The sequence below is a fragment of the Amphibalanus amphitrite genome, unplaced genomic scaffold (genome assembly GCF_019059575.1).
Source record: "Amphibalanus amphitrite isolate SeventyFive unplaced genomic scaffold, NRLGWU_Aamphi_draft 000775F_arrow, whole genome shotgun sequence".
Lineage (NCBI taxonomy): Eukaryota > Metazoa > Arthropoda > Thecostraca > Balanomorpha > Balanidae > Amphibalanus > Amphibalanus amphitrite.
In genome coordinates, this window is record NW_024882269.1 from 147,859 (window position 1) to 175,571 (window position 27,713).

General features: G+C 49.5%; 3 protein-coding genes across 6 annotated transcripts; 2 read left to right on the top strand and 1 right to left on the bottom strand.

Moving 5' to 3' along the window:
- Window positions 1-986: 986 nt before the first annotated feature.
- Window positions 987-10,777, bottom strand: LOC122365970 (F-box/LRR-repeat protein 4-like). Of its 4 annotated transcripts, none has more exons than XM_043337667.1 (14): window positions 10,681-10,777; window positions 9,333-9,401; window positions 8,805-8,995; window positions 7,142-7,235; window positions 6,690-6,897; window positions 5,955-6,243; window positions 5,633-5,758; window positions 5,097-5,221; window positions 4,701-4,810; window positions 4,211-4,372; window positions 3,794-3,959; window positions 3,443-3,535; window positions 3,051-3,155; window positions 987-2,089 (listed from the first exon to the last, which is right to left on the bottom strand). In XM_043337667.1, the coding sequence occupies exons 3-14, from the start codon at window positions 8,970-8,972 to the stop codon at window positions 1,957-1,959; spliced, it is 1,779 nt and encodes a 592-aa protein (XP_043193602.1). In that variant the 5' UTR covers window positions 8,973-8,995; window positions 9,333-9,401; window positions 10,681-10,777; the 3' UTR covers window positions 987-1,956. The 4 variants fall into 4 exon arrangements, with proteins under 4 accessions (XP_043193602.1, XP_043193598.1, XP_043193599.1 ...); XM_043337663.1 differs by lacking the exon at window positions 10,681-10,777 and adding an exon at window positions 10,303-10,401; XM_043337664.1 differs by lacking the exons at window positions 9,333-9,401; window positions 10,681-10,777 and adding an exon at window positions 10,303-10,418.
- On the top strand, window positions 10,145-16,896 carry LOC122365969 (zinc finger protein 135-like). The gene is made up of 8 exons (XM_043337662.1): window positions 10,145-10,952; window positions 11,604-12,034; window positions 12,344-12,515; window positions 12,813-13,047; window positions 13,409-13,653; window positions 13,938-14,102; window positions 14,751-14,952; window positions 15,265-16,896. The coding sequence occupies exons 1-8, from the start codon at window positions 10,896-10,898 to the stop codon at window positions 16,302-16,304; spliced, it is 2,547 nt and encodes an 848-aa protein (XP_043193597.1). The 5' UTR covers window positions 10,145-10,895; the 3' UTR covers window positions 16,305-16,896.
- A 542-nt stretch (window positions 16,897-17,438) lies between these two features.
- On the top strand, window positions 17,439-26,427 carry LOC122365974 (testis-expressed protein 10 homolog). The gene is made up of 7 exons (XM_043337672.1): window positions 17,439-17,915; window positions 19,144-19,347; window positions 19,646-20,189; window positions 24,310-24,419; window positions 24,835-25,084; window positions 25,432-25,663; window positions 26,013-26,427. Exons 1-7 carry the CDS (start codon window positions 17,721-17,723, stop codon window positions 26,380-26,382), a joined length of 1,905 nt encoding a protein of 634 aa, XP_043193607.1. The 5' UTR covers window positions 17,439-17,720; the 3' UTR covers window positions 26,383-26,427.
- The last annotated feature ends 1,286 nt before the right edge of the window (window positions 26,428-27,713 follow it).

The window sequence follows — 27,713 nt, forward strand, 5'->3', positions numbered from 1 at the left end:
ACGTAGTGCGTGCGTCCGTTGCGCCGGTTCCGGTCGCTGAGCGTGCGAAGGGACGCCCAGGCGTGCCCGGAAGCGGCCGGCGTCGCGGCGAGGGGGCGGGCGAAAGGCACGACCGGCCGCCGCCGATTTTCTCTGCGCAGCGAAGCTCGGCCGGCCGGGCAGTGCGACAAGGCGTGTCGGCGATGGTATCTGGGCCGGTCGGCTGGCCCAGGGGCGGACGGGAGACGGGCCGGCCGCCGCCCGTCCCGACCGGCCGGCCTGCACGCACCGCGGCCGTGGTCGATCGCTGTGCGCGGCGCCGGCGCTGGCCCGGCCACATTCCGCGCTGTGCGCCGCCGCGGAGCCGAGCCGAGCCCAGCGGGCCCGGCCGGCAAAAACCGGCGAGGCGGGTCCAGGCCCACACGTGCCGCGTCGGTGCCCCTCAAACGGCGGCTGCAGGTGCGCGGCGCCGGTTTGAGGGCCCCTGACCGGCCTCGGCCGCCGCCGGACGGCTGGAGCCGGTCGTCCCCTGCACGGCGCCGAACAAACAGAGAGAGGGCCGGACGGAACTAGAGAGGGAGAGCGAGGGGAGGGGCGGGGCGACAGGTGGTGGGGAGGCGGCACGCGCCGCGGCCAGCTGCCTCCCTCCCTCGCTCTCTCTCTCTCTCTGTCTGTCCCGCGCTCATGAGTCCCACACAACTGGACGATGATTGGTCGCAGCTGGACGGCGCCACCTGGCTCTCCACCCGCCGACCACTCTCCACCACTGGAGATGCAGACTTGCCAATAATTTGGCCAGTACAGGCAACGATCGCTCGTGAAATCAGAGCTCTTGTTCACCCAGAGTACGCCACAACTAAAATAACAAACATACGCAATAAATGCACAAGCCACAGCAAATCGGCGAGCCGAGAAGTCCACAGCGTCTGCAAGACGACTCTCGCTTTTTGCGCATTCCTCGTCATAATTCCTCGCCCGTTGTCAAGGTCGTCTTTGTGTAAGCCGAGTGAATGCGTAGGTACTGCAGCACTTTATTATTGCATGCGTGTCTTAGGTGATTGATCGGCTAGAGGCTCCGGCTAAGACGATATTGTCGATACAGGGCCCGCCGCGTGGGAAACCGGGCGACAACACACGCTCAGAGCTATCACAGGTATGATAATCGCCACCCGTTGACCATCGCGATGAGAAAACGATGCGAAAACCGCCGTCAGAGTAGTCGGCTCACAAGTACAGGTTAAAAATAATTCATATATCGCAGACAATTTTAACGATTCCTCCATCACATCTCAAGTACGACTAGTTTTTGCTTCCAATCGATGCAGTTTTTGCACCCAAGAGACGGTTCTTGAGAGCATAATATCCTTGTGACACACCGATACCGGGCAAAAAACAAGCACCCAGCGCTACCAGCAATACACGCTCTCGTCACACGACCTTTGCGCCCTCCGTGCTATCCCTCAAGTGCAGCAATATCCACACCAACCTGGTCAATTCACCAGCTCAACAGTAATAAAAGTGTTATCTCATCACTATAGCTATGCGTGGTGAGATACTGTATCGCGAGATCAGGCGTTGAGAGTACAAAGTGCGTGAAAACGATGTCTGTTGGACTGAAACCCATTTCGAAAAACACACACTGCACAGGCACACATCACAAAATAATGTTATGGTGCTATCACTGCACGCTGTAACCATCATATTCTGTAATTAACCATAAACGCTGTCATTGATATTTTAAAATAGACTATCACTGGGTATCCACGATATCCATTCGAATATCAATATCACAAGATCATCAGAACGATGAGGTAAACGTTGGTGTAAGTGTTCTTCAGGAACATTCAATGGTACTTTTGGGCACAACCTTCCTGAGAAGTTTCACAGAGCGTCTATGCTGACCTGTGGAGTGTGGGGTCTCCACCACGGGGCACAGCACAGCATCTGCGACCTCTGAACGCTGGATGAAAACTCCCGCTAGGCGGGCCGGTAGGAGCGTTTGATGGAGCAGTGGGGGTACAGGTGCCGCCACAGTGCCACCTGGGCCTCCGAGACCTGGGCGCAGAAACTGACGTCCAGCAGACGCAGGTCTGGGCACCGCGACAGCACGCTGAAAAACAGGCACAGCGTGAAGGAACCAACGATACAGCACGATGAAAATCAGACACAGCGTCAATAACGCAAGGAGGAAAGGCAGATTAGGGTAGCAGCTGCGGTTAGCAGTCCTGAATATTCCACAACATATTTCGTAAGACGAGACTGATTAACGCGCCGTTCTTTGCGAATTGCGATTCATTACGGAGCGAGCGAAGCGAGCGTAGTCTTTCCTTAGATTAACGGAAATTTCTGAGTATGAGCGGCCGGCCGGCCGGCCGTGGTCACGCTTTTGCGAGGCTTATATCTCAGCAACCACTTGACCGATTTACACGCGGTAATTTTTGTAGGGTAGCTTCATTCCTTCTACCAAGTATTGGACTATTCCCGATGCATGTGGGTGACTCCTTATGCACGTGCCACGTGCAAAACGAAGAGGTGTCCGTTTTGTAATTGTTGCAATATCTCGGTAACTACTGGGCCGATTGCGCTGAGAGTTGGCATGTAGGTAGGCACCCACTAGGCAATGCATAATCATATGCATGTGCCAGAGTTGGGGCGCTGCTGCACGTGCGCACGTGCAGGGGTCGTTTCCAGATCTCGAGAACGGCTCGATCAATTACCCTCAAATTTGGTACACAGTTAGGGACCGGTTAGTGGGGTGCAGTGCACAAGTCAGTTGGGACCCATTTTGCACGTGCGCACGTGCAGGGTGCCGCTTCCAGATCTCGAGAACGGCTGGGCCGATTGTGCTCAAATTTGGCACATCGCTAGAGACCGGTTAATAGGGTGCCGTGCACAAGTCAGCTTGGAGGTACCCCCTCGAAATTTCGCACGTGCAAGGCTCACCCTCTCGCTCGCTCCGTTAGTCGCCCCAAAAGGCGCTATACTGGTTGCATAGTCTCATGATCATGAGCTTCCCAGCGTCTCTCGCGCCTCTGACACAGCGTAATTAACCTGACTTAGGGATGGTGTACCTTTCGACGGCCTCCGGGCGGACCAGGCTGGCGCCGAGGATGTCCAGCTGCTGCATCTGACGGTTGTGCTCGGCGATCAGCTGTAGGTCCCCGTCCTGGATCATCCTGGAGTGCAGCGGAGCAGACGGCGCTTCAGACGGACATTCACATCACATCACGTCAGTGCCCATTGGCGGTGCAACCTGTTCTACCGACAATTAGCACAGATCTTAACAGCTGGGGCCTGGGGACGGTTATCGTTAACTTTTACCGATATGTGCGCCATGCAACTTGCATGTAATATCGGTGGGTTTAACACAAAGCAATGGTCTATTGTACCATGCCTACAGTTTGGCTTTACAAGGGTGGCGTGAGTCAGACCGTGTGGTTTGGCAGTCGCGCTCGCATCTCACCTGAGTGAGGTCAAGAAGAGCTTCTTGAGATTCGGGAAGAATGGAGATATATTCCTGAGAAACGGTAACTCCCCTTCCTGCACTGCCGCTCGGCTGCAAAATCAAAAAGAGCAAACGTTCTGTTTAGTGATAATACTAAACGAAGGAAAACGGGCACAAAACGTAACGAATCAATATCATCCACAAGGCAATGCAATGCAATACACAGCTTCTTTTGAATTTGTTTGATATTGGTATGGCCAGCGAGGCTCCAGGACTGGACAGTGGACATTCTCCACACTGTAAAAATAAATAAATAGCTGTCACCCTTCCCCTTCCCCGCGACACCCGTTCTCCTATCGCCCGTCTCACCACCAGCCGAGGTCGAGCTCCTCCAGTCGGCGGCAGCTCTGGATGTGTCGCAGCTCGGCCCAGCTCAGCTCGCGCTGTTTCCACAGCACCAAGGAGCGCAGGTCGGCGCTGCACTCGCCCAGCGCCTCGCACACGTGCCACAGCCGCTGTAGACGCTCACACAAACCTGCCGGGCAGGACATAAAGGGATACAGGGTTAGGAGAAACGATTGCCTATGTTGACAAACCGGCATGACGCATCTAAAGAATGTTTTGGGTAAATGAGGGTTAATTTAAGTATATTCGGTTACCATAAAGTTTTTTCTGGATCCGTCAATGTCCAGACTACCGACTATCCCCAGCGACAAGCCGTTAGGTGCCCACAAACTGACAGCCAAGCCCCGGCAGTAATGACAGACTTTCCTAGTCGTCACCCACCCAGGCCGAGGTGCTGCAGTCCGGTGGCGTTTCGGATGAAGGTGGCCAGCGGAGCGGCAGTCACCTGGGTGCGGTACAGATCCACGCGGCGCAGGTTACACAGGTACTGCAGACTCCAGAAGGCGTCATCCACCACCGCCCGGCAGCTGCGCAGACTCAGCTCTGACGGAGGCGGAGACGCAGTCAGAGAGTGGGTTTGGCGGTTGTTTACGGGCGAGGTGACTGCATGGCCATTGGCACTCTCCCCTTTTGTACTTACGCACTCAAGAAACGGCCAGCAGCACAAATGCTGGCGGGACAATAATAAATGAGACAAGGTGATATGCAAATGCCGTTGGCAGGGCAAATATGATTACTAAATGTGACAGATATCTGGGTTAGAGAAGCATAACATAGGCAAGCTGACAAGAATTTATCGACAACAATGCATATACGTCATAGGGCTGTCATTTAATCCACCATTTTGCCGTCCGTCACACGCCTCGCTCACCTTCGAGTCCGCGGCAGAAGAGGCCCGTCCACTCCATGCAGAGTCCGTTGAACCAGTCACAGGCGTCCACCCGGAGACTGACGAGCCGAGAGCCCAGCTCCGACAGCAGGCTGTCGGAGGAGAGCACAGTCACAGGTCAGAGTCATCGGCAGCAATGAGCACCGCCTGGCGCAGAGCACTGTGCCAGCAACATCAGAAGCAGATCAGCACAAGACCTCGGCCAACGGGAGAAATGACAGTCGTGGAGGGCATAGCACAAGATGATACTTGGTATCATGGCAAGACGGTGAACTATTGGCGAAAGCTGATGGCATAAGGTCAATTATGCCAGCGACATCATTAATTGTGAGGGTCAAGCGGGACAAGTTAATCACTGACATCTCTCGACACACGTACTTGCAGAAGTCTGCGTCGCTGAGCGCCCCGTAGTTTCCGCACCAGGAGAGGTCCAGTTTGGTGAGGCAGGAGGCGCGGCTGGTCAGGAACGGTACGATGGACGTGTCGACCAGGTGCCAGTACGGCTGAGGACGAACACGCGGGACAGACGCACAAATCACGTACATGTATTATATGATCAGTGTAAAACCCTAGAAAACTCAGCTGTCCGACCCAAAACACACATTCAATGCGCGGCCTAACTCTAAGGAATCAAGAAAATAATTTTATTCGAAATATCACCATCCCATCAAGTCCGGGAAAAGCAAAGTCTCCAGCAGTTCTTTCAAGCTGATATTAGACCAGCAGGCTGACAGCTGAGTTTACCAGCAAGCCGAGTTATGAGTAGAACAACAGGCCTGGTTACCTGCAGGTCGAACTACGAATAGAGCAGCGGGTCGGAGCAGAGGCCTGTTTAGGTACATAGCTGGAAGCCTAGCTGTGACTACTGCTGTGAAGCAGCGGGTCAGAATAAAGGCGTCTGTTTATGCACACACCTGCAGGTCCAGTTGTGAGTAGAGCAGCGGGTCGGAGCAGAGCCGGTGCAGATGTCGGCAGGTTAGCGACAGACGGCTCAGGCTCACCAGGTCCAGGCACGACAGCACCCGACAGATGATCTCCTCCTGGAAGGGTGTCAAACCAGCAGCTCGCTATAATTGTCCCTTTTAACGTTTGACGCTTCCAATATGTTATATTTAAATGCGTCAGATGAATGCTCAATCATCAACTCGACACTACAAACAAATATGCAGTTCACATGTCGGTCTTCAAACCCCATACCCCTCCACAAACACCACACACGGCCTCACTGCCACCCACCGGCAGCTGCAGCAGGGCCGAGTCCGGCGTCGGGCACTCCCTCCTCTGACGCCGCTCCTCCTCCTCTGCCTTCCTCCCAAGCTCTGCCAGCTCGCGCACTCTGTCCTGCAGCTCCTCCGGCTGAAGAACAGTCGGCATCAGAGCGAAGAGCCGCGCCGAGAGAGGCCGCAGCGGCCGGCCGCGCAGCAGGCGGGCGGGGGACGGCGGGCGCACACAGCCCACCAGCTGCACGGCGTCCAGACCCGTGTAGTAACCCAGGTGGTCACAGTTCAGCTCCAGACGCAGCTGCCTGGCGAGGCGATAGGGGAATAAAGAAGCATCAGAGGGGAGGCTTCTTCCTATCCATCAGACTATCCATCAGAGGGGAGGGAGAAGACAAGGAAAGAAACGGGGACCTAGCCCATACCGGCGGTACCTAGGTATATTTTCTGTATTCAAATATTTCATGGCGAAATTTGGTGACGAAAAAAAGCATGGTGAACATGAGAACTTACAAAAAATCCCTCATCTCAAACGATTTGATTGCTCATACGACCTAAATACGGAGCCGGTGATTTTTAGTTTCAGGTCATAAGCGTCAGGAAACTTATCAAAGAAAACATATCACAGCAGCCAATTAAGATCATTAAGCACTGGTTATTTATTGTCCACCGAGCAATGACCAAATCCACAGTCTCCCTCTCTCTCCCCAGTTCCCACATGACGTTCGACCCCCAGGCCACACGGCCCACGAACCTGACGGGTCTCCGGAGTATCTTCAGCGGCGGGCTGAAGGGCTGTCGGTGGTCCTCAGGCTGCGCTCCGGGCCGGCGGCGCCAGAGGAGGGTCCAGCGCGGCCCGTCCGGCTCCTCCCAGCGTGCCCAGAGCCGGCACACGCCACCCGGATGGTAGCACTCGAACACTCGTACCGACAGCACGTACACCGCCGTGTCGAAGCCGACGTCTGCGGGGGGGGGGGGGTAGAGGGGTAGGAGGGACGGTTAGAGTGATATAGCGATTGTGGTCTAATAGGCACCACGATGCAAGATAGCCTGAGAATTTAGGGCCTTGGCCTGAGACATATAGATAATTAGTTGCAATTTCAAATTGACTTATCTCCAAAGAGTAATATTCAGTATGCAAGAACAACGTGCTATAATTTGCCACGAAGTGAAAACCACCTATATAGCAAGGCAGATTAAACATACCGATAAAGTCTCGCGCTGGCACATCCAGAGGTGCGCTGGTGCTGAACTGCCGACGTCCCGACGGACAATCATCCCACCAGGTCCCATACGTGGCCTGAAAATTGTCGTAGATAAGCATTATGGATGACAAGATCCGACAATGGGCGATCAGCACCTCTTCAATAGCCTTTTGATGGTTCAGTGTTTAACCCGCGCCCCACTGGGGGGGGGGGGGGGCTATTTATAGCCCCCCTCCCGTTTTTCTGCAATAACTTCCAAACCGCTTGACGTATCGACGCCAAACTTTCAGTACCTTCGGCTGCATCAATTCGACACCTTGTATCAAAATTTGAACTTCGTAGCTACCATAGGTCGGCCGGAAATGACGTCAGAGTGACGTCATGTTCGGCCGATTTCGACGCAAAACATCGAACCACGGGAATCGCTCCCAAGGGCTCAGTTTTTTTAGCTAGATCCAATTTCTTTGCATGGGAGGACTCAGAATAGACTGCGCTATCAAACTGCTATCTCGGATTTTCGAAATTTTGAAAATGTCGAAAATTTTATATAATAAAATTCAAAATTTACATTTTTACATTTTTTTCAAAAAGTTTTTGACTTTTCGAAAAAACGGAATATATGTGATAGAACGCGTTATTATGACTAACTCTAGCAAGTTTTAGCTAAATATCTTCAAAAATGCCCAAGTTATACGCATTATTGCAAAAAATCACAATTATTAATTTTTAAAATCAATTTTTCACCACGTATTTGACATCGTACGCCAATATAAATAGCACCATCGTGTTCCTGAGCTCAAACTGCATCCAATAGACACATTTTCTGTTGAAAAATTATAACTTCAAAATTTGACCTTTTTTGACCTGAAAGTGACCCGACCTAAGCTAAATTCGACTCAAAATGACCTCGAATGACACAGACGACATCAAATTCGAAATCTTTGGCCTAAATGGACCATAAAACATGTGTCACGTGACCGACGCATGATATAATATTTTCGTGACCTGTGATGACCTGACCTTGACCTGAAAATCAAAGTACAAGTTTGGTACCCTCAGGGTATCTAGAGCATCTGTTCACGAGTGTGTGAACCAAAAATGAGCCTGATCTGACTTGAAGACGGCGGCCAGAGCCCAAAACGTGAACAAGCCAAAATGCTAATAATTTTTATTTTGACCTGACCTGTGACGTCATCGGTGACCTCGAGGTCAATGAAATTAGGTTTCGCTCGAAAGTTTTTCCGGGGCTATCAGACGCCGTTTGAATTTTGACGATCGGCCCAGTAGTTTCGGAGTTAGGAGGGGGGCTATGAATAGCCCCCCCCCCCCCCGTAGGGCGTGTTATACGCAGACCCCAGTGGGGCGGGTAAGCCATTGGTAAGGAAATAGTTGGGAAATAGTCAGTTTTTTTTTGTATGCCAAATACAGGGGCTAATTACCCCACCGGGCATGATAAGAAACTGGGAAACCGGACTTCCTATCAGTGCGTCTATTGATTCTTGCTATCATAGTGGTTACTGATTAGCTCATGCTCGGTGAAAGAACTTCTAAAGCTGAACATCAATTAAATATCAGTTATCGCCGCCGACAACTACCGTCCACCGTTACCAGGGACTGAGCTCCGGATCGCGAACTATACTTTAAATGTTAGAGATGCCACTGACCAGCACTGCCGAGCTGGCGAAGTCGCCCTCGACCCCCGGTTGTGACGGCGGCCCGATGATGTTTGGCACGGTGTAGGAGATGGTGCCCTCTCCACCGTACTGGGACGAGAAGTGGGCGACGCTAGACGCGTACTGCTCCAGATCGCCATCATCACTGCTGCACACCATCTTATAACATAATACGCAAATGGCTGAAAGGAAAAGCAGATATAATTTGTCACGCTATAATTTAGGTCATGACTTTTTCATGACTTTTCCAAAACCAAGGTGAATTATTCAGAGTTATTACAAGCCAAACATGTTGATACCAACTATCTTTGGGTCACTGACATGATCAGCAGTTTGCCTGAGAAGTTGCAACAGGTAGTATTGTTATTTAGCTTACATGTGGAGAGTAAGCTTCCTTTTTTACAAATTTATAGATTGATGAAGGGCCAAATGTGAAAGGGAGTGCACACTCTGCAAATATCCCTTGTTCATTGGGAGGATGCATATTGTAGAATGACAGGTGCCAGCAACTGGACTAACCTAAGGTAACTGTATGTACCAAGCAGCATGCTTCTCTTCAGCTTGCAACAAGGTCCTGTCATGCAGAGCCTGTTAATGGGCACTTCATCAATTGTCACTATCAGCAAGCATAGAGGTGGGGTCATTTACAATATGCAAGTGATATGTTCATGGACTGGGGCCGGCCTCCCTGATGCCCAATTTCTTAGGTTAGGTATACGTCATCATCTGACCTTACCATTTACCCTTGAGCTATGTCAGTGCATTTACAGAATGAATTAGGGGATCCCGTGGGATTCCTTGCATTTCGCAATCCCCCAACAGCTGTTTTCATGAAGAATTCCTCAGAGTGGAAAATGGAAATTCTGCACGAAAAACAGCATGTCCGAACGCAGGCCAAGTTCATGGAAGGATTAACATTCAGTTCAGTCTTCATAGCCTAAATTAAAAGGGTTATCTAATGGCAGGCCTCTCAGTTGCTGCCACCCCGCTGTAAGTACTTCATGTCAAAACTTACCTATGTAAAAGAGCCATGCCAATGGTTTGATACACCACAACATAAGATGTAGGAATGTGGATACGTACAGTCCACAGCAGAAGTAATGTACCATTTCAGTCATGGGTATGGTCTGCTTCTGAAGCCTAGGAACGATTAGCCAGACTACAATGAACCTTTGAACATAGCTTACATGTATCGTCACCCTTGCAGCTGCAACTTTATCTATCAATATCTTCTTTCCAATCACTCCGTATTAAAAAATCGCAAGTCAAAGCCATCCATTGAGATTGGTGAAACCGCACATCAACATTACTTTAGCGGTGGACTGTAGCCTGTACCTACCCATTTTACTTTATTCCAACTTAGCCATACGGGCCATACGTTAGGCCATATACCATGCAAGCAAATGTGTTCACATTCTTATTTCATGCAGCATAGGGCCCAGCATAGATTTAATTCATGAATACCAAGACACTTTCATTTAAAACTTACCCACTCTGGTTGGCATATGTTTTTGATTGGCTATTTTCTTTATTTTGATTGCTTTGAGGAAATTTCACTTATGTGATATGTCAAAAGCGCGTCAGAATCACGACAAAATATTTATAAAAGCACACCATAATGGTACGAAGTGAGGATATTCGTGTGAAAGGTTGGGGAATATTTTCGCATGTTTCGAAAATATTTTTACTCACTCTTTTCAATGAATTTAATCTTATAAATAAGCATTCATTTTATTCTTTTTGAATCAAAAATAAGAGAAAAGAAAAGTATTGAACTGTTCTAAAGTCTGAAGAAAGTGTGAAAAGAAGGTCACAAAGTCCTCATGTTGAGAGAAAATAGAAAAGCACGCCAAGTAGTACACTTTACCGTTTGCAAAAGAAATACATTGCATGAAGCGTCAATATGAAGTCGCTGTGTGTTGTTGTTGTATTGAGTTTCCAAGTGTTAAAAGACTGAATTTTAATTATATCTGCCAATATTTTGAGTGTTTTGCTAACCTAATAGAAATGCAATGGTCGACTTACAACAATAGTTGTTAGCAAACAATATTGACTTTTAACTTCAATTGTTTGACAATCCCAATGGACGATTCTGATTCTGGGCTCAGTCATGCACATTTAGGAGAATTTCAGAAACAGGTTAGTACCTATATGGCCATTTGATGTCCCAATACTGGGCTCTGTTTAACAGCACCCTACTAGCAGCCATTAGCACTTGTGCACTATTGCTTCTTTTGGTTTCCTGGAGTTGTCAGCAATTTTGGTTGCTGTAATGCTGAGGGATATCATTGCATAAGTAGGTAAATTTAACACTGCTTTGGACCATATTAAAAGCTGTGGTTTGGCCTGAGTCACATAATGCTGTGCATATTGACCACTTACTTACGCTGTCAGTTCATAGAACCTGCTTGTAGCGACTAGCAGTATGCCTGATTGATGATACAGGGCCCTGGATTTGTTATTTATCAATTTTAAGGGCTAATTATTTATAATCATGGCACTTTGTCTGCAGCACTTAACTAAGATCTGATATCTTTTGCAAAAGCACAGTGGTCTTTAACAAAGATCTTTATTGATATGTCTGCATTTTGAGCTTCTAAGTTTCTTGTCTGCTGTATTTTTATCAGCATTTAATAAAGGTTAAGTTATACCATATTATTTAAAATAAAATTGAGATGTGTTAAATGTTTAAGGGCAGATGAGCTTCAAATTCATCTATGAACTATGAAGGTTGTTAGGTGTGCTTGCTTATTTAATTGAAGTTTGTTGTGACTGTGCGCTGTTTTTCAGCTTTCAGATGTGATGGTCACATATCAGCACCTGCCTGAGGGTGAGCAGCCAGCTGCCTTTCACCTGCTGCAGGCCTCTCTGGGGCCTCTGCTGGCCGTACCTGCCGACTACTGCCTGTCAGGACAGCAGTCTGACCAGCAGCTGATCATCACAGACCAACCTGCTGCTGAAGCTCAGAATGCACCTGTGCAGCAGGTGGCACTGCAGGCAGCAGAGGACCACCAGTGTACTACAGAGGGCCAGGAGCAGCAAACTGGGGCCAACCAAAGTCAGAAGGCCACCAGAGATCATGATTTTGAGGATGAGTCAGATGACATGAATGTTGAGGCTGAACCTCTGACCTCAGAGCATAATGAAATAGCAGAGGAAGAGGATGACTCACTTGGGGAAACAGGCAAAGAGACTGGTGGTCTGCAGCCTGCCTCTAAAAGGTAATGCAATTTGCATGCTGGCTTGCATATTTTCATTGATTTAAGATTTTCCTCTTCAATTTAAAGGCTACAGTTCCCACTGAATGATTTAAAAGATGAAATATAACCCCCTGGGCCAGCAGAATTAGTGTTCTTTTTTGTCTTGATCTGCTTTTCTCATGTTCAGCCTGTGTGCTGTATTATAAGAATTTCAGTAGTTCTGTTGATGGGAGCACTGACTAAGTACAGCTGGAAATGAATTGGATGCATTTCATTTACCTTTCAGCGTTACACTGCAGGTTGTTACACTAGTGTTGCTTTTGTTTTCAGTCCACAAACCGATAAAGATGTACCCATGGCGCCCTGCGAGACATACCCAGCTGGCTCTGAAGGGCAGCCTGCAGGGGAAGCTGCTGAGACTGGTCCCCAGCAGGCCTCTGATGGAGCTGCCAAGCAGGAGTGGGACCAGTCCACCAAGAATGCAGCAGCTGCCAACCAGCAGGCAAGTGCAAAATACATGCACTTCAGAGAGATGCAGGGATTGGGCAGCACTGGAAATAATGGGTTCACAATATGACTTGGCATGACCTATTTCATAGTTATCGCTTTGGCATTATGAAAGAACCACTTATTACAAAATAACACTCTGAATCAATATTTTGGTAATGTCAGTAATGATCTATAAGTGTTCATTTTTCTTGAAAAAAAAACAATAATGGTAAACAGTGATGTTCATTTACAGAGAACAAATACTCATTCACCACACCTAGCTCACCATTCCGTCTGCGGCCGCCCGCAGGAGACCGACCCGCCCCCAGCGGCAGCGGCCCGCGGTAAGAAGGCGGCTCGCCGGCCGGACGCCGCCCGGTACGTCTGTCCGGCGCCCGGCTGCGGCCGGCCCTGCGGACACCGCAAGTCGCTGGTGCTGCACGTCAAGTGGGACCACCTGCAGGCGCCTGTCTGCTGCCGCGCCTGCCGCAGCGAGCTCAACACGTACGCCCACTTCCTCTACCACAACCGCACCTGCTTTCAGGGTGAGTGTGATCAACGATGTACGATTAAAAGTACGATGTATTCCGATCGATGGCGTACGGCTGCACCCAACGGCTGTAGGGTGCAATGATGCGATGCGTGACGAAACAAGTAGCGTGCAATCTCAGGACAATCGTACAGTGTTTGATTTTGATAAAGATGTGTGGCATGCGTGGTTTATCGAGGATCCTGGTCTTACTTGCGAACTTCTACATTCATTGATGCAAGAAAAGTGTGATGCTTAATTGCTACTGCTTAAGCTTAGTCTCTAAATGCAGTATCCACAATACCTATGGACTTTCCTCTGTATCCTCAAGTCCTACTCCCAATAATTACTGAATGTACTGCTTCGGTCCGTCGCAGGCGTCAGCGCGCTAGTCTGCCCCGACTGCGACGCCCGCTTCACCATGGAGCTGCCGTACAAGCGGCACCTGGCCGGCCACGCGCTGAACGCCTGTCATAAGTGCGGCGAGCGACTCTCCAGTCGGAAGGCGCTCGTCAAACACCTCCGGCACGAGCACAACATCCGCGAGTGTGAAAAGTGGTTCACGTGCGACAAGTGCCCCAAGAAGTTTATGAAGAAACGCTCCTGGCTGACGCATTCGAAGGTGAGGGAGTGAACGGTTTTGTGTGTGTTTGATAGCATAATCTTTTGTGACCTGTTGATTTTGATGTGATGCCGGGAAAGATGATTGGTGATCATCAAAACTTCATAGCGCTGTTTTCGTTAGACTGTTCTCAAATAGCTCTTGTACCAACACATTCTGAATGTGTTGTGTCGAAATTGTATATTTTCCGTTTCCATTCTTTTTTTTAAACCAATATTGAGTCGTTACAAAATAATCAGCTGGTAGTACCTGTTTTTATAACCCGTCCCCTCCGCCGTCGTCAGGTCCACGCCACCCAGGACGACACACAGTGCGGCCGGTGTGGGCTGACGGTCAGCAAACAGCGACTGGCGGAGCACATCAAAACCGAGCACGGACACGAGCCGTTCACCTGTGCCACTTGCCACAAACGGTTCCGGCGCAACCAGCAGTACCTGCAGCACATGCGGGTGAGTGCCGACGGTGGGGTGCAGACCTGATTCTTGGGTAACTTTGGAGTGGGTTAATTTGAGTAGAGGATGGATCACTGGGGGTAGAATCCCGGGGCTGGTCGTGCGTTTTTGTGGATTTTAGTTGTGGATGGTGCGTTTTTTCGTGTGATGATCTTCAATTGCTTTTTTAACTATCGTCTTTTGCAGGTCTTGTTTCTGGGATCTTTCGCACCTACTCTGTACTTTTCCCACCGATGTGAAATGGGCTTGTGTTATGTATCCTCAGTCATGTCACAATCATGCTCGTTGCGAGTGCGCCTTTGGCCATTCTTCTATCAGATTCGTTTTTGTGTGAGGTACAGATTCATGTACCTCAGTTCTTCATGTCCGCCCCGTCCCCCCTTTGACTCTCCCTCTTCCATCTCCTTAGCTGCACGAGCGTCGAGCAGTACGACTGCTCTCTGTGCTGCCAGCTGCCGTTTGTCCCCCACTAACCCTCCCCTTCCCTCAGCTTCACGAGCAGTACGACTGTTCGCTGTGCGGCCAGCCATCCTATCCCTCACTAGTGACCCTCCCCTCCCCTCCCTCAGCTTCACGAGCAGTACGACTGTTCGCTGTGCGGCTAGTTATTCTATCCCCCACTGACCCTCCCTTCCCCTCCCTCAGCTGCACGAGCAGTACGACTGTTCGCTGTGCGGACAGCCATTCGTCACGCAGCCCGAGTACGCTGCTCACATGCAGAGCGCACACCAGATACAGCCGGATCTGCTGACCGGTCCGGCGCTCACTCGCTACCGGTGTGAGGTGTGCGGCGCCGCCTTCTGGTCTCGCACACAGCTCAGCCAGCATCTGGACTCACATCCTGACGGTGAGAGAGTGGGCGACCGGGATCGTGTCAGTGTCTTGGGGTAGGTTAGATTGTGTTGGTTAGGGGATGGGCATCACGAATTGGGTGACGTGGTTTAGGTTGACGCCATCGATGGTGAGAGAATCAATGGATCGGAAAAGGATGGGCTGAACTGTTGAGTGTTGAAAATAAGCGCATTGTTCTGTATGGTATCGTATTGTTTAGCGCGGTGTTCGTTGCTACTGGGTCAAGTTATACGCTAGGTACCGTTTCTCTGCTGGTGTAACCCGTTACCCGACCACTGACTTACTGCTCTCCGCCGTCGTTCGGCAGTGTCCCTGGAGTGCTCCCGTTGTCAGACCGAGTTCGAGACGGCCGCTCAGCTGCACCGTCACCTGCGCCGCTCGCTGTGCTCGCGCTCACCGCAGCTCATCTGCCATCACTGCGGCGCGCAGTTCTGCGCTCACTTCGCGCTCCGCAAGCACCTGGTGCGCGCGCACGGCGAGGGCCCGGCCAAGGTCGGTCGGTGTCCCCACTGCGACTACACCAACAGTAGCGCGGCCAACCTGCGGCGACACATAGCTGCCCACGAGCAGCTGGCACGGCGGTACGTCTGCGACCAGTGCGCGGCCGCCTTCCACACACTGAGCACCCTCAAGGACCACCAGCTGTACGTCCACACCACGGAGAAACGCTTCACCTGCGGCGAGTGCCAGAAGGCGTTCAAGACGAGCAGCTCGTTAAATCGCCACATGCGCGTTCACTCCGAAACCCGACCCTATCAGTGCTACTGCGGCAACTCGTACAAACGCATGTCCCACCTGCGTCGGCACATGACCGCCGTGCACAACATGCGCACGCGCACGAGGCTGATTGAGAGGTTCGACGGCAGTGCGGCGGCCTCTTCAGACAGCGGGTCAGATGGCACGGGATCGACTGGCGCCGGCGGCGGCGGCGGAGCTGGCGAGAGCGGTGGTGGCGGAGGTACCGCCAGCAGCGGCGGCGGTGACTCGGGCGGACCGGAGCCTGTCACCGAGGCCGCAGTAAGCGAGCCCGCCCAGTGGAGCGGCCTGATGAGTGAGCACGGCGTCGCCTACATCCCGGACGAGGGCGTGCTGAGGCTGTACTCTGTCGATACTGGGGAGGAGCTACCCGAGGAGTTCACCCTACCCCAGGGCATCTACAACACCGAGGCCGTGTTCCTCGCCGACGGATCAAGATCGATCGTGCTAAAACCGGCCGGTGAGTTGTCTGGTCAGTTGGATGTGAGCGGGGGTGGCGAGCTGGTGGCGGCGGGGGCGGCGCAGGAGCCGACCGCTACCCTGCCGCCACCCTCCACCATCCGCTCGTCTCAGCAGAGCCGACTGGTGTGAGCGCCGGCGAACGGGTGTGTATCTCTAGACTTTTGGGATCGGCAGAGTCGCTCGCCCCGCTGCGATGTGTGTTCGGTCTAACCGTGCGGGGTAACCATACCGGTTTGTTTGTATTGGTGTCCGACCGGTCAGGGATTGAGCTTCAATCAAATGCTACCGCCCTGAGCCCCGTCCGGCAGTCGATACGTACCGTGCGATGGGCGACGTGCTTGTTTGTTCACGTAGTTTATTGTGCGTTTTCTGAGAATCGGCTCAATTGGAATCCGGATGGCGTTATTGCGCTACCAACTGTAATCACGAGTAAATGTCAGGGCAATTGTGAATTGCTCGCAATTTTTACACGACTGCTTGTTGGGTGTTCACAGGGTCATGAACCATGATAGAGGGAGTTGGGTGAAATTTGAACGAGTGGGGGCATGCGGGTACTCTGGATGGTGTGTCCCCTTTCATGGTTTATATGGGCTGTTGTTTATGTGATATTTGTCGCATTTCAGCGTCGTGTTGGATGGATAATATCTGAGGAAGGTAGCTTCTTCCTAATATTGGATTTTTGTGACGCTGATGTGACTGAAATACAAGCAGTTAAATGTTATAGCTTTTTTTCGTATGTGGGTTGTACGGATTTTATTCTTATACCGAGTACCGACGTTACATGAGCAAGTTGGAACGAATTTTCCTATTCGCTCGGCTTTGTGATCCGTTTGTAACACGTATTTTCTCTGCTCATGTGTCCCCGGTCTTTTTCGCACTTCTCAGTTCTCTGCAGTCGTGGAAACGCTTTCAAGTTTCAGCTTTGTTCGTTCATTGGGTACCAGTCTAGGGCAGGGCCAATCGGCGGCTGGTTTAGATCCTGGGGAAACGGATGCGCCGATGCGGTTGAATTCTGAATTTATCAATCAAAATTATAACCAATGACAACAGGAATGATCCGGAGCAACGGGTGCTCATTGCTCAACAACGATCATAGGAATACAGCAATGCACTCAAGATTACTTTACTTATATGCACTGCACTGTCTGTCAAGTCAAGTTTTCTTTCCGATACGAAATTTCTCGTAACAGTAACAATATGCCAGCATCTGGCATCTCAACAAAGGACATTTATGACGCAGCTATGACATATAATTTCAAGTGATATTCATTCTGCATTTATGCTAGCGTAAACATTTGCAACATGTTACCCAATGATCGGCCTGTTTTTCTCGTTACCATGGAAATTTGGGTTTAGTATAGACCACCGAAAATATCACAAGCGGCTTCTGAACACTAAAAATCTGGCCATGGGGGGAAAACAAGGCAAGTGAAAACGTACGGTATATAGGGCCTTGCGCCGATCGATGGTCCCGACCCGATCGCTTGGGATGCTATTATTAGTTTAAAATTGATTCGTAGTTGTTTTTGCTATTTACTTATCAATATGGGAAAGAGTAACAAAGCCAAACGAGAAAAGAAGGCAGATTTTACTAAAGTGAAATTGAAGGTTGGGAAGAAGCTTCCAAAAGGTCAGAACCTAACAGACACCAGCTTCAAGTCTAAGAAGATTGTGATCGGCAATCAACTTAAGAAGCAAGATAATGAAACACCTGTAACGAAGAAGAAACTCTCCTTGAAGGTAGGTGCATAATTTATCGTGTGTGAAGTTTGTTATGAATGTTGTAACTTGCTTGGATTCAGTAATTCAATTTGACATTTACCGTCATTCGGGGTGACTTAGATCGTCGGGGTGACTATGATAATGCCCCGGGTGACTATGATAGCCCACAGGAAAACCACAGAACCACAGGAAAAGGGGGCAAAGGATCTCTGCTCTTGCAGGGATGGCAGTACAGGCACAGCACCTCAAGCCATCAGGGTCTGGGACACAAGAAAAGGACAAAGCAAGGGACAAAACCAAAGAAGCGAAGCTTCGCTGAGCAAGACAAAGAAAACGAGTCAGCAGAGGAGCCAGACTCAGGGGAGGAGGAAAAGTGTAGTATCTGTGAGAGGTGGAACCCCCCTGGAGCCACAGGGGACAAGATCATTAAGTGGGAAGGGTGTGAAAACTGCCAGAAATGGTACCATGTGTCATGCATTCAAAGTGAAATGAACGATGCTACCGCAGTCGTGGAAGAGTACTGTGATTGTACCTGGTGAGAAGGAAAACCACACAAGACGTGAAGATGTGACCATCTGTGACATGTTTGGCTCCTTGCCAGTTGTGCTTGCCCACAAAAGTTACAGTTTGACATTTTTAAAGTGTTAATTTTAAGTGTTTTGTGACCACATGCGTCCGAAAGTGGGTGAATTGTGATCACTTTATGTTTTCAAGAAAAAAGACATCAAGTTTGCATTGGTGCAAAATACTTTTTTTAAAACAAACATACCTATCATAGACACCCCCATTGCTGTGCTTGTTTGACCAGTCAACTCATTAACAATGCAAATAATGAGGGGTATCATAGTCACCCCGACCTTGGTGTGACAATGATAATTTATTAACCAAAAAAATAAAATATAAGGGAGTGATTTTAAATATTCAGATATACACCATCATGCACAGAATTCCCTATTTGGTATCTTGAAACAAACCCTGGTTCAAAATATCTTTTCAGATCTCCCCTGCATTGAAGAAAATAGCAAAAGTTTTACAAAGTCACCCCGAATGACGGTACCGAGTTGTCTGCTTAAAATTGATTTTCTGTAAATGTGCTACTAGCATGCAGAATCACTAGTAGTATGGAATTATACCTTATTAGTTATTATGGAGTGTGCCTGAATGAATTATCCATATACCAAATAAGCATCCAAATGTGGAGGTATTTGATTGATCATTCTTCGACTTTTCCCACACTTTTCCACAGGAGCTGCTGTCCCATCTTCAGCACTTTAGCGTGTATGTGCGCCAGGATGGTCTGAATGGGCTGCGGGAGCTTCTGACTGCGCACCCAGAGCTGGTGGTGCCCTCTCTTGGCCAGATACTGCCAGCTCTGGCTGGACTGCTAGTGGACGAGGACTACCAGCTGCGCACAGACACAGTCAAGCTGGTGACTGAGATCAACGAGCAGGTCAGTGTTCTACTAGAAGATTAAGTAATCTTAAAGAAGTTTCAATTTTTTTCCAAATCCACAACATTCATTGAGCTGCTTATTCATGTCTGTCTTCTTGATGTTCAATGGTCATTGTCTCCTTGTGCAAGTAGGTACCTGCCTTACAACCTAAAGCACATTATTTGAGAGTACAGGACATTGCTTGCCAACATTTTCAACTACTTTAAGGACCAAGATTGTTTCCCTTTGTGTTTGAACTTTGAGCTGTCCCCATTCACAGTTCAGCTGATCATGACTGGGTTTTTTACCTTGCCAGGTGACGGAGGCGCAGATCGCGCCATTTTTCCCGGCGCTGGTGACGCACCTGACCTGCGCCATGACGCACATCCGCGCCGCCGTGCAGCAGAGCTCGCTGCCCTTCCTGGCCACCCTGCTGCGCCGCTTCCCTGCCCTACTCTCCGCCTCAGTAGACCTGCTGCTGCCCACACTGTTGGAGCAGATCTCCCGCTCCGGCGGCGGCGGCGGGGCGCGCGCGCTGCTCGCCGACCCCGGCAGCAAGCTGTCGGCTGCCAGCTGGCGTGTGACGGTGCTGAAGCAGCTGGCGCAGCTGCTGTCCGCCCAGCCGGCCGGCGGGGGCGGTCACAGCGCCGGTCCGAGCCGCTCCGTACCGGTGGCGGCGTTCTGCCCGGTGTACCGGCGAACAGCGGCGGCGACCGAGGAGGCCCCGCTGCTAGCGCCGCCTACCGGCCAGCAGCGCAGACTGCTGAGCGAGCCCGACTCCTGGAGAGAGTACTGTGACGGCCTGACGCACGTGCTCTTCCAGGCATACGCCGAGGTGGCGCCCGACGCAGACAAAGACGGTACGTACTCTTTGGGGCAGCGTTCCATTTTTGGGAATTTTGGGTGGAAAATCACACCTAATGGGCAAAATATTTTCATCCCCAAAACCAGGTAAATTGGAATTCATTCATCTTTGAAAAATGCTCAACTCATGCTCAACAATTAACAGCCAGATTACCAGATATACCTAGCAGCGCCATATAGACAGTTAGAACTTACAGGTTTGCTACATAATACATAATTTCCATGAAAAAAAGCTATATCAAGGCACAAACCCAACAACTCACCCTGACCGACAACGAAAGAAAATAACCTTGCACACTTCCAGCTGTTAATAACAAATATGCTTTGAATGACCTTGATTACCTCAACTGTTTGTAAAAAAAGGCTTGTGTTCTGAATAAATGCTCTTGGATATTAATAACAACTATGATTAGTGGTTTGCTGCCAATGCAAAACGGATGAGCCGCTGCTTGCGCAAATTAAACACTACCTCTGCAATTCGCTTTTGACTAAGTTACGCAGGATACGCCTACAAAATTTTCATCTTTGGACCCGCAGTCAGCTGGGCACACCCTGCGCACACCCTAGGGATGAATTTAAAACTTGGTGGGCTCTAACTTTTTTCATTTACAAAATAGGGGTATGAGACAGATACCAACTTATTCTACATTCATTTCTGATCCTATTGTATCAATTTCACCACAAATTATGTCCGTCAATGGCTTCTAGAGGACTTTAAAGCTCGATGCGTCGGGCCTGGCAGAGGTCCAAGATGAGAAAAGCCACCCTGCGCACACCCTAGGGATGAATTTAAAACTCCGTGGGCTCTGGCTGGTTTCATAGGTAAAATAATGTTTTGAGACCGATACCAATTTATTCTGCGTTTATTTCTGATCCTATCGCATCAATTTCGCCACAAATTATGTCCGTCAATGGCTTCTAGAGGACTTTAAAGCTCGAGGCGTCGCGCCTGGTAGAGGTCCAAGATGAGAAAAGCCACCCTGGGCACACCCTAGGGATGAATCTAAAACTCCGCGGGCTCTGGCTGGTTTCATAGGCAAAATAATGTTTTGAGACCGATACTAATTTATTCTGCGTTTTTTTCTGATCATATTATATCAATTTCACCACAAATTATTTACGTTATTAGTTTTTAGATGTCTTTAAAACTCGAGGCGTCGGGTCGGGCAGGGGTTCGAGATGACTGACACGCCACCCTGGCACACCCTAGGGATGAATATGAAACTCTGGGACTCTGACAGGTTTCATTCGCGAAACGAGGTTATAAGACCGGTAATGATGTATTTTACGTTAATTTCTCATGCCTTTGCAATAATCTTACCGCCAATTATTCACTTCAATTAATTTCTAGAGGTTTTTAAACACGAAGCGTTCGGCCGAGGGAAAGCCAAGATGAGTGAAAGGATACCTTGGCACACATCTAGGGATAAATTTAAGATACGGTATTCCCAGATCTGCCCAATACATGTTCTGAAGCTGGTAGATGGGATTAAGAAGGCCCTAGCTTTTTAATAAATTATCCCTCGCCCGTATAGGGGGGGGGGGGGAGGGTCGAACGAACCACCCCCTCGTTTTTTTTTCGAGAATAACTCGCGTAAAAAGCGGCCGATCGCGACGAAACTTTCAGGACCCTCGAGTCAATTAATTGGACACCTACTCTGAAAATCTCATATTCCTGACCCAAATGACCTTTGACCTGTGACCTATTTCTTGAGGCCATGTTTGGCCGGAATCGCGATTCGGCGAGCCGCTAATGCGTTCCGTTCCGTTCACTCCCGTCCGTTCCGTTTCGGGTGTTCTGGTCAGTTGTGCTCTCGCTTTCCCTTCCGCTTGGGGTGTCCTGATCAGCGATGCCCTCCGTTCCGTTGCAGTTGCTCTGATCAGTGATCACTGATGCCCTCCGTTCTGTTGCGGGTGCTCTGATCACTGGTCACTGATCATTGACGCTCTCACTAGCACTTACCACGTGACATGATACGAAGCTACCGCTCCATTTCGGTGGCCGGCCATGAGGTCGGTGGCATCCTACTATCATTTTTTTTTTGCATCCCGTTCCGTTCCGATACGGATGCCCTGGTTACTGGTTAGTTGCACACTTTTTATTGCGATGTTGCGTATTATGCTGCGCAGTGCACATCGTTCCGTTTGGGGTGCCCTAATCAGTGACCCTTTTTCTAGTCTCATGTAGTGCACCGTTCCTTTCGAAGAGTTGCGCTGACACCGTTTCCATTTTCACTATGCGTAATGAGTACCGACTACCGCTGGCCGTTCCGGCGTTCGGGCCGGGAGATTTCCGGCGTATGTCATGCTGCATAGTGCGACTGCAATTGCATACTCAATACTGCGTCCCGTTCCGTGTGCTCAGAGCAAAGGCACCATTTCCAGTATCATCCGGCCATTGTCATATCTGTTGAAAATGGAAAGCTCAAAGCTATACTGTGTACACTGTACGAATATTACCAGATCAGATGCGAACGAAAACTACATACTTATATTGCCGCATATTATCTCAAATATACAGTAATCTTGGAAGCGGTGCTGCCATATTGTAGGCGCAAAACGTCCCAGAGGCCAGAACACATGAGTTATACGGTTTCTGGTTTCATAGCGATCAGTTCAGGGTGTCCAGAAAAAAAGATACTACGGAAATTAAGTCGCATTCATTAACACACGTGCCGATTTTGTTCCAACTTCATGTGCTTATAGTGCAAGATTTGGCAAAACTCATGAGCACTGTAATGCGTCATTGGGAAGTTGTCTGTCTGCCCTCCGAGATGGTCAACATGACCATCAGTCACCTGCAGACCGTGCTAGTGCTGGAGCTGATCCGCCGGAAGGCCGCTCACATTGAGTATCTGCTTTGAGGAGCTGCCGCGACTAACCAAAGGGTTTATATGCCATGTGGCACCTGCTGTTTGCTTTGCCATATTTTTACAAATACAAGCATGTGCCATTTTAAAATGTGCGGTGTTTATTTTCGGAATTATAGCAAACAATAATAGTATCCGTTTTTTCTGGACACCCTGTACGTCAACAAACTGCCCATCAGGGTATCATGATTACCTAAGATTTTCTGACAGTGTCACAGTGATGACCACGCCTCACGCATTACACAGTCTGAGTCAACTGCACTAAATCAATAATACAGGAACCGAATGATGCCCTTTGCAACGGCAATGACAGGTTCCTTCCCACTTCCTTTGCTTAAAAAAGAAAGAAAACTTCTCCACATGGCACTAGTACCAAAGCCTGCATATAGGGAGAGCTCTCTCACCCGCCCCTCCCCCACCCTCCTTAAGATATGACAACAGATTTCAACAGAATCATTGCATCTTCTGCTCTTTAGGAGAAATATACAGGCAGAAGGACCGTCCTGGATCCGTGCCAGTAAGCATGAGTAGGAACTTAGCAGATGCTGACGGTAATATCTGCTGTCTGCATCTGAAACGGAAAGGAAGGCATTGATTTAAGGCTAGGAGAAGGATGGCCACTGGACAGTCATTCAATTGTGACAATGCATTTTGTGAGGAAAATGAAATCTCACTGGTTGAAGTAGGTATTCATTCTTTGCTGTATAAGAGACAAGGGTGATTCTTAATTCATTAGTCTCAATCAAACACAAATGTTGGTATAAAATGGGACGGATTTAGAAACACTTGGCGATCAGATGTTAAAGTTATAATTCTGCCGTAGATCATCCTTACGTATTTGCATCGTCTTTTTCGGTTAGTTTTGGTGGTCAGGAATGGTATGTTCTCTTATTATCAGCCAGCGTAGCGTTATGCATTTATTGCGAAAGTGATATAGGTTTTCACTTGTTTTTTTTTTCTCATCCTAGATTTTTTGGTCATCATCGTCACACCCAACCAAAATCCAATTTTAGAACACTGCTGTGGGGTGGTGGGATGACGTCTGAATTAGTATTGGCTCCGGGAATCGTGTATTGTGCCCTGATAATTCACCTTGGATCTCATAGCATATCTCATCTTGTAGCTGGCACCTCATAGCTCATCAGTGTCGTGACTATTCGTTAAGGTTTCCTAGGCACCGATCAAAGGTTCTCCTCCAACGTCTTGCTTCATCGCTGTTTTTTTATGCCAACTCTTCCATTTCCAGGAAGCCTTCTCTCAGACGAGGCTGCGGAGACGCTGGCGGCCGTGCTGCAAGTGCTAGTGGAGATCCTCCGTCAAATGAGGCACTTGGACGCCACCAAAAACACAACCCTGGTGAGACACGGAGGATGTACGGTGTACGGAATCCAACTCTGGGGATTTGACGCGTCTTCACGGCACTGTTGTCGGTTTAGCTTGATGCATTTTTGCGCCCTTTTCTTATGGCTTATTCGTGATCTTGAAATTGTTTTTTTTTGGTAAGGTCATCATTCAGGGTTCTTTGGCATTGGATCACTCAGCTGAATGTATGCATGAATGAATGAATGAATGAATGAATGAATGAATGAATGAATGAATGAATGAATGAATGAATGAATGAATGAATGAATGAATGAATGAATGAATGCATGAATGACTGAATGAATGCTTTGATATATTTTTTGGTCATCAGTTGCCCCGCCTGTCGAATAAATTCCGAGAAGCTTACCTGTGCACCTCTCCCCCACTGTTCCACCCACTCTGTCCCTAGGTGGCCAGGTTCACAGAAACCTACTACCCCGATCTCCGGCGGCACGTGTTCGCTTCTTTCCCCTTCTCTCGGCTGGTGGGACGCCGAAAGAAGTCCGTCCCCTCTGCGAGCTCCTCCTCAGCGGGGCCCTCGGCACCCTCCGAGCTGGGCAGTGACGTCATCAATGCGCTGGTGTGCGAGCTGGCGGCTAGTCTGGCCGAGGACGAGACGACGGCGCACTTCCGACACAGCGTGCTCGACTACCTCACTGGTGAGTGAGTGGAAATGGATGTATGGGTGCAGCTGGCAGGGGTGATGCCGCATTTGGTGGTATGGAGACGCTGGTATCATAGACATGACGCCGCTGCAGGATAAATAATAAAAATGCTCATAAGTGGTCGTGCCTAATTCGAGTGAGAGACCAACCATATTTGATGTTTACCTTATTTTTGTCTTTTCTAAATTTTCTGTCGTTTTAGCTTTACCGCGGTTATTGAATCATTTTCTCAGTAAGAAAAGTCTTTTACAAGATTCTGCTTTAATTGAAGCGTCAATTTCTTAGCTTCCCACGAAGAAGTGCCCAATATGCTGACCACTGTGCTATTTGTTCGCGCACAGCGTATCTGGAGTCGGACCGCAGTGGCGAGCTGGACCGCGTGTGTCGTCTCCTGGCGTCCCTCCTCTGTCCCGCCGCTGGCCCGGCCGCTGACGGGGATCTGGAGCGTCAGCTGGCCTGTGTGCGGGCGGCCTCGGAGCGCCACCAGAGGCTCCACCCGGCCGGACAGGGTCAGGAGCTGACCCACCTGCTGGCCACGCTCGTCACAGAGCCCAGATACGACCGACTCGCCAGGTGGGGGGCGGTGCGGAGTGGGGCGAATTGTGACCCTTCGGGGAACTAGGGTGCAGTTGACATGGGAATGATTATAGGCAAAAGAAAGTTTCTTCTTGGGAGTTGTGGGACTAGTTTATTTTTTATACGCATGTGCTTACTTACCTACTACGTATCCGTTCTTGGTATTTTGACGATGAAATCTGGCCGACATTTTCTCTCTTCTCAATGTTTTAATTTCGGGGAAGCATGCTTGCTTTCCGCTTATCTGTCATGCCCTTATGCTGTGCCACATCATGGTGCGTGTTGCATGCATTGCATATTGCGTATTGCATGCTAACCGGCTGCTTTCTCCCCTCTGCCGCGCCAGGTCGGAGGAGGTCGAGGACTGGGCCGTCCGCCTGCTGCCCTCACTGCGGCCCGGGGACGGCGGCAGCACCCCCGAGCTGCTGAACCTGCTCCGTCGGATGGCCGCCATGGGTCGGCACAGGTTCGTCTCCGCCCTGAGAGATCAGGCAGCCGACCTACTCGGCGCGGCCGCCGCAGCTCAGGGCGACGCGCAGTGGCAGCGCGGCGTAGTAGAGCTTCTGTTCTGGCCGGCAGATGTCGCGCCGGACGCTAAAGCGGCGTTCGCTGCGTTCCTGGGGTCGCAGGGTGTGAATGATGCTGTGAAACGGTACGCGGAGGAGGTACTGCAGGACAGGTACGGGCAGGGGACGCCGGTAGTCGCAGCTGCTTGATCTAAGACAATGTGGCCAAGACCAAATATATGCTCTATCGTTTTCTCTCGTTCTTTCGTGAGCTACTGCAGTCAATTCTGGTCCTTTCCTTCCTTCGGTAGACTGATTTTTCCACGCTTTTGCTTTTCAGCTAGCTAGCAAGCTTTCTTCTTAGCCTGTCTTTTTTACTGTTGGAAAATGCAATTCAAAAATAATTATTTTCGACAGTGAGACAATCATTATTGGTCCATTTGAGCGCAAGTGATACTAGTTATTCCGATTTTTCCTTATTGTGTCCGATCCGAAGTCTGAAACATGAGAAGAAATGGCCAAAGAATACCCAAAGCATCCCGGTGTCCCGAAATTGTATTCCTCTTACGATGAGCCATGGATAGGACCTTTCCACTTGGATGTTCAATAGGTAGGTGTATATTTTATCTTGTTTTTATGCATTGTACAGTCATTTTATGTGCGAGATAAACATTGCCATATATATGTACTATATATGTATGTAATGCCCTTTCGAGTCCAGAACTCTGACCGTCCGCAGTCCAAATCGGTTTCAGACCTTTTTCACGCGTTCGAAACTTTGGGCTCCTGTTGACATCACCCTCGCATAAACGGCCTGAACCGTGATTGTAGTTCGACTTCAATCCATAACGTCTCCCAACTGGAAGAATAATTTATAAACTCTCTTCAATAAAATGATAACGGTAGATCCAACGACAGGACCATCTTCGTACGCCATTGTATCTTGTTTGTTACTGTGACGGTCGTACTAACTATGCAAGATTCCTTTACTTACATGGCTAGGAACTTTGGTTAACGGTTCTTATATTTCAACAACCGTTTCGTCCTTGTCTTCTTTTCTCACGAATCACAGCGTCAGACACGCGTGTGAACCTCCTCTTGACAACAGTTTGGATAAACAGCCACGCGCGGCGGGCCTGCCCGCGTCGGTACCAGGGCGGTAGGGCACACACTGGAAAAGTGATACAGCCTGGGTAGGCGGGCCCCGGCAGTGGGCTCCGTTTGCTCAGTAGATAGCCGGTAACAGAGGCGTGCATAAGTGCTGAGGTGGCGTACACACAGTCCCCCGGAAACCCTCGTAGTGAGGAGTAAACACCCACGGAGTCGGCAAACGCCGTCTTCCTGTTGACATAACGGGATTCGGCAGCGCCGGGCGTGGCTGGAGGCTAATCGGTGCCACTTGTCGCCGGGATTTGGTGGATGAGAGCTAGATTCCGCTGTTTAGGTGCGAATTCTATAAAAATACATATATAAAACATTGCCAGGGCGTCAGTGCCCAGTGGCGCTATTAGCCCATCTTGAAACATTTTTGATGGAATACA

What these genes read in the sequence shown, in the direction of transcription:
- LOC122365970 (XM_043337664.1), bottom strand. An exon ending in ATACTCCGGAGACCCGTCAG is followed by an intron (nt 6,244 to 6,689) that starts GTTCGTGGGCCG and finishes TCGCCTCGCCAG; the next exon opens with GCAGCTGCGTCTGGAGCTGA. An exon ending in ACTGCAGCACCTCGGCCTGG is followed by an intron (nt 3,960 to 4,210) that starts GTGGGTGACGAC and finishes CCTGCCCGGCAG; the next exon opens with GTTTGTGTGAGCGTCTACAG.
- LOC122365969 (XM_043337662.1), top strand. Translation starts at nt 10,896, where the DNA reads ATGGACGATTCTGATTCTGGGCTCAGTCATGCACATTTAGGAGAATTT. An exon ending in CTGCAGCCTGCCTCTAAAAG is followed by an intron (nt 12,035 to 12,343) that starts GTAATGCAATTT and finishes TTTTGTTTTCAG; the next exon opens with TCCACAAACCGATAAAGATG. An exon ending in TCTGGACTCACATCCTGACG is followed by an intron (nt 14,953 to 15,264) that starts GTGAGAGAGTGG and finishes GTCGTTCGGCAG; the next exon opens with TGTCCCTGGAGTGCTCCCGT.
- LOC122365974 (XM_043337672.1), top strand. Translation starts at nt 17,721, where the DNA reads ATGGGAAAGAGTAACAAAGCCAAACGAGAAAAGAAGGCAGATTTTACT. An exon ending in TGACTGAGATCAACGAGCAG is followed by an intron (nt 19,348 to 19,645) that starts GTCAGTGTTCTA and finishes TTACCTTGCCAG; the next exon opens with GTGACGGAGGCGCAGATCGC. An exon ending in CCACCAAAAACACAACCCTG is followed by an intron (nt 24,420 to 24,834) that starts GTGAGACACGGA and finishes CTCTGTCCCTAG; the next exon opens with GTGGCCAGGTTCACAGAAAC.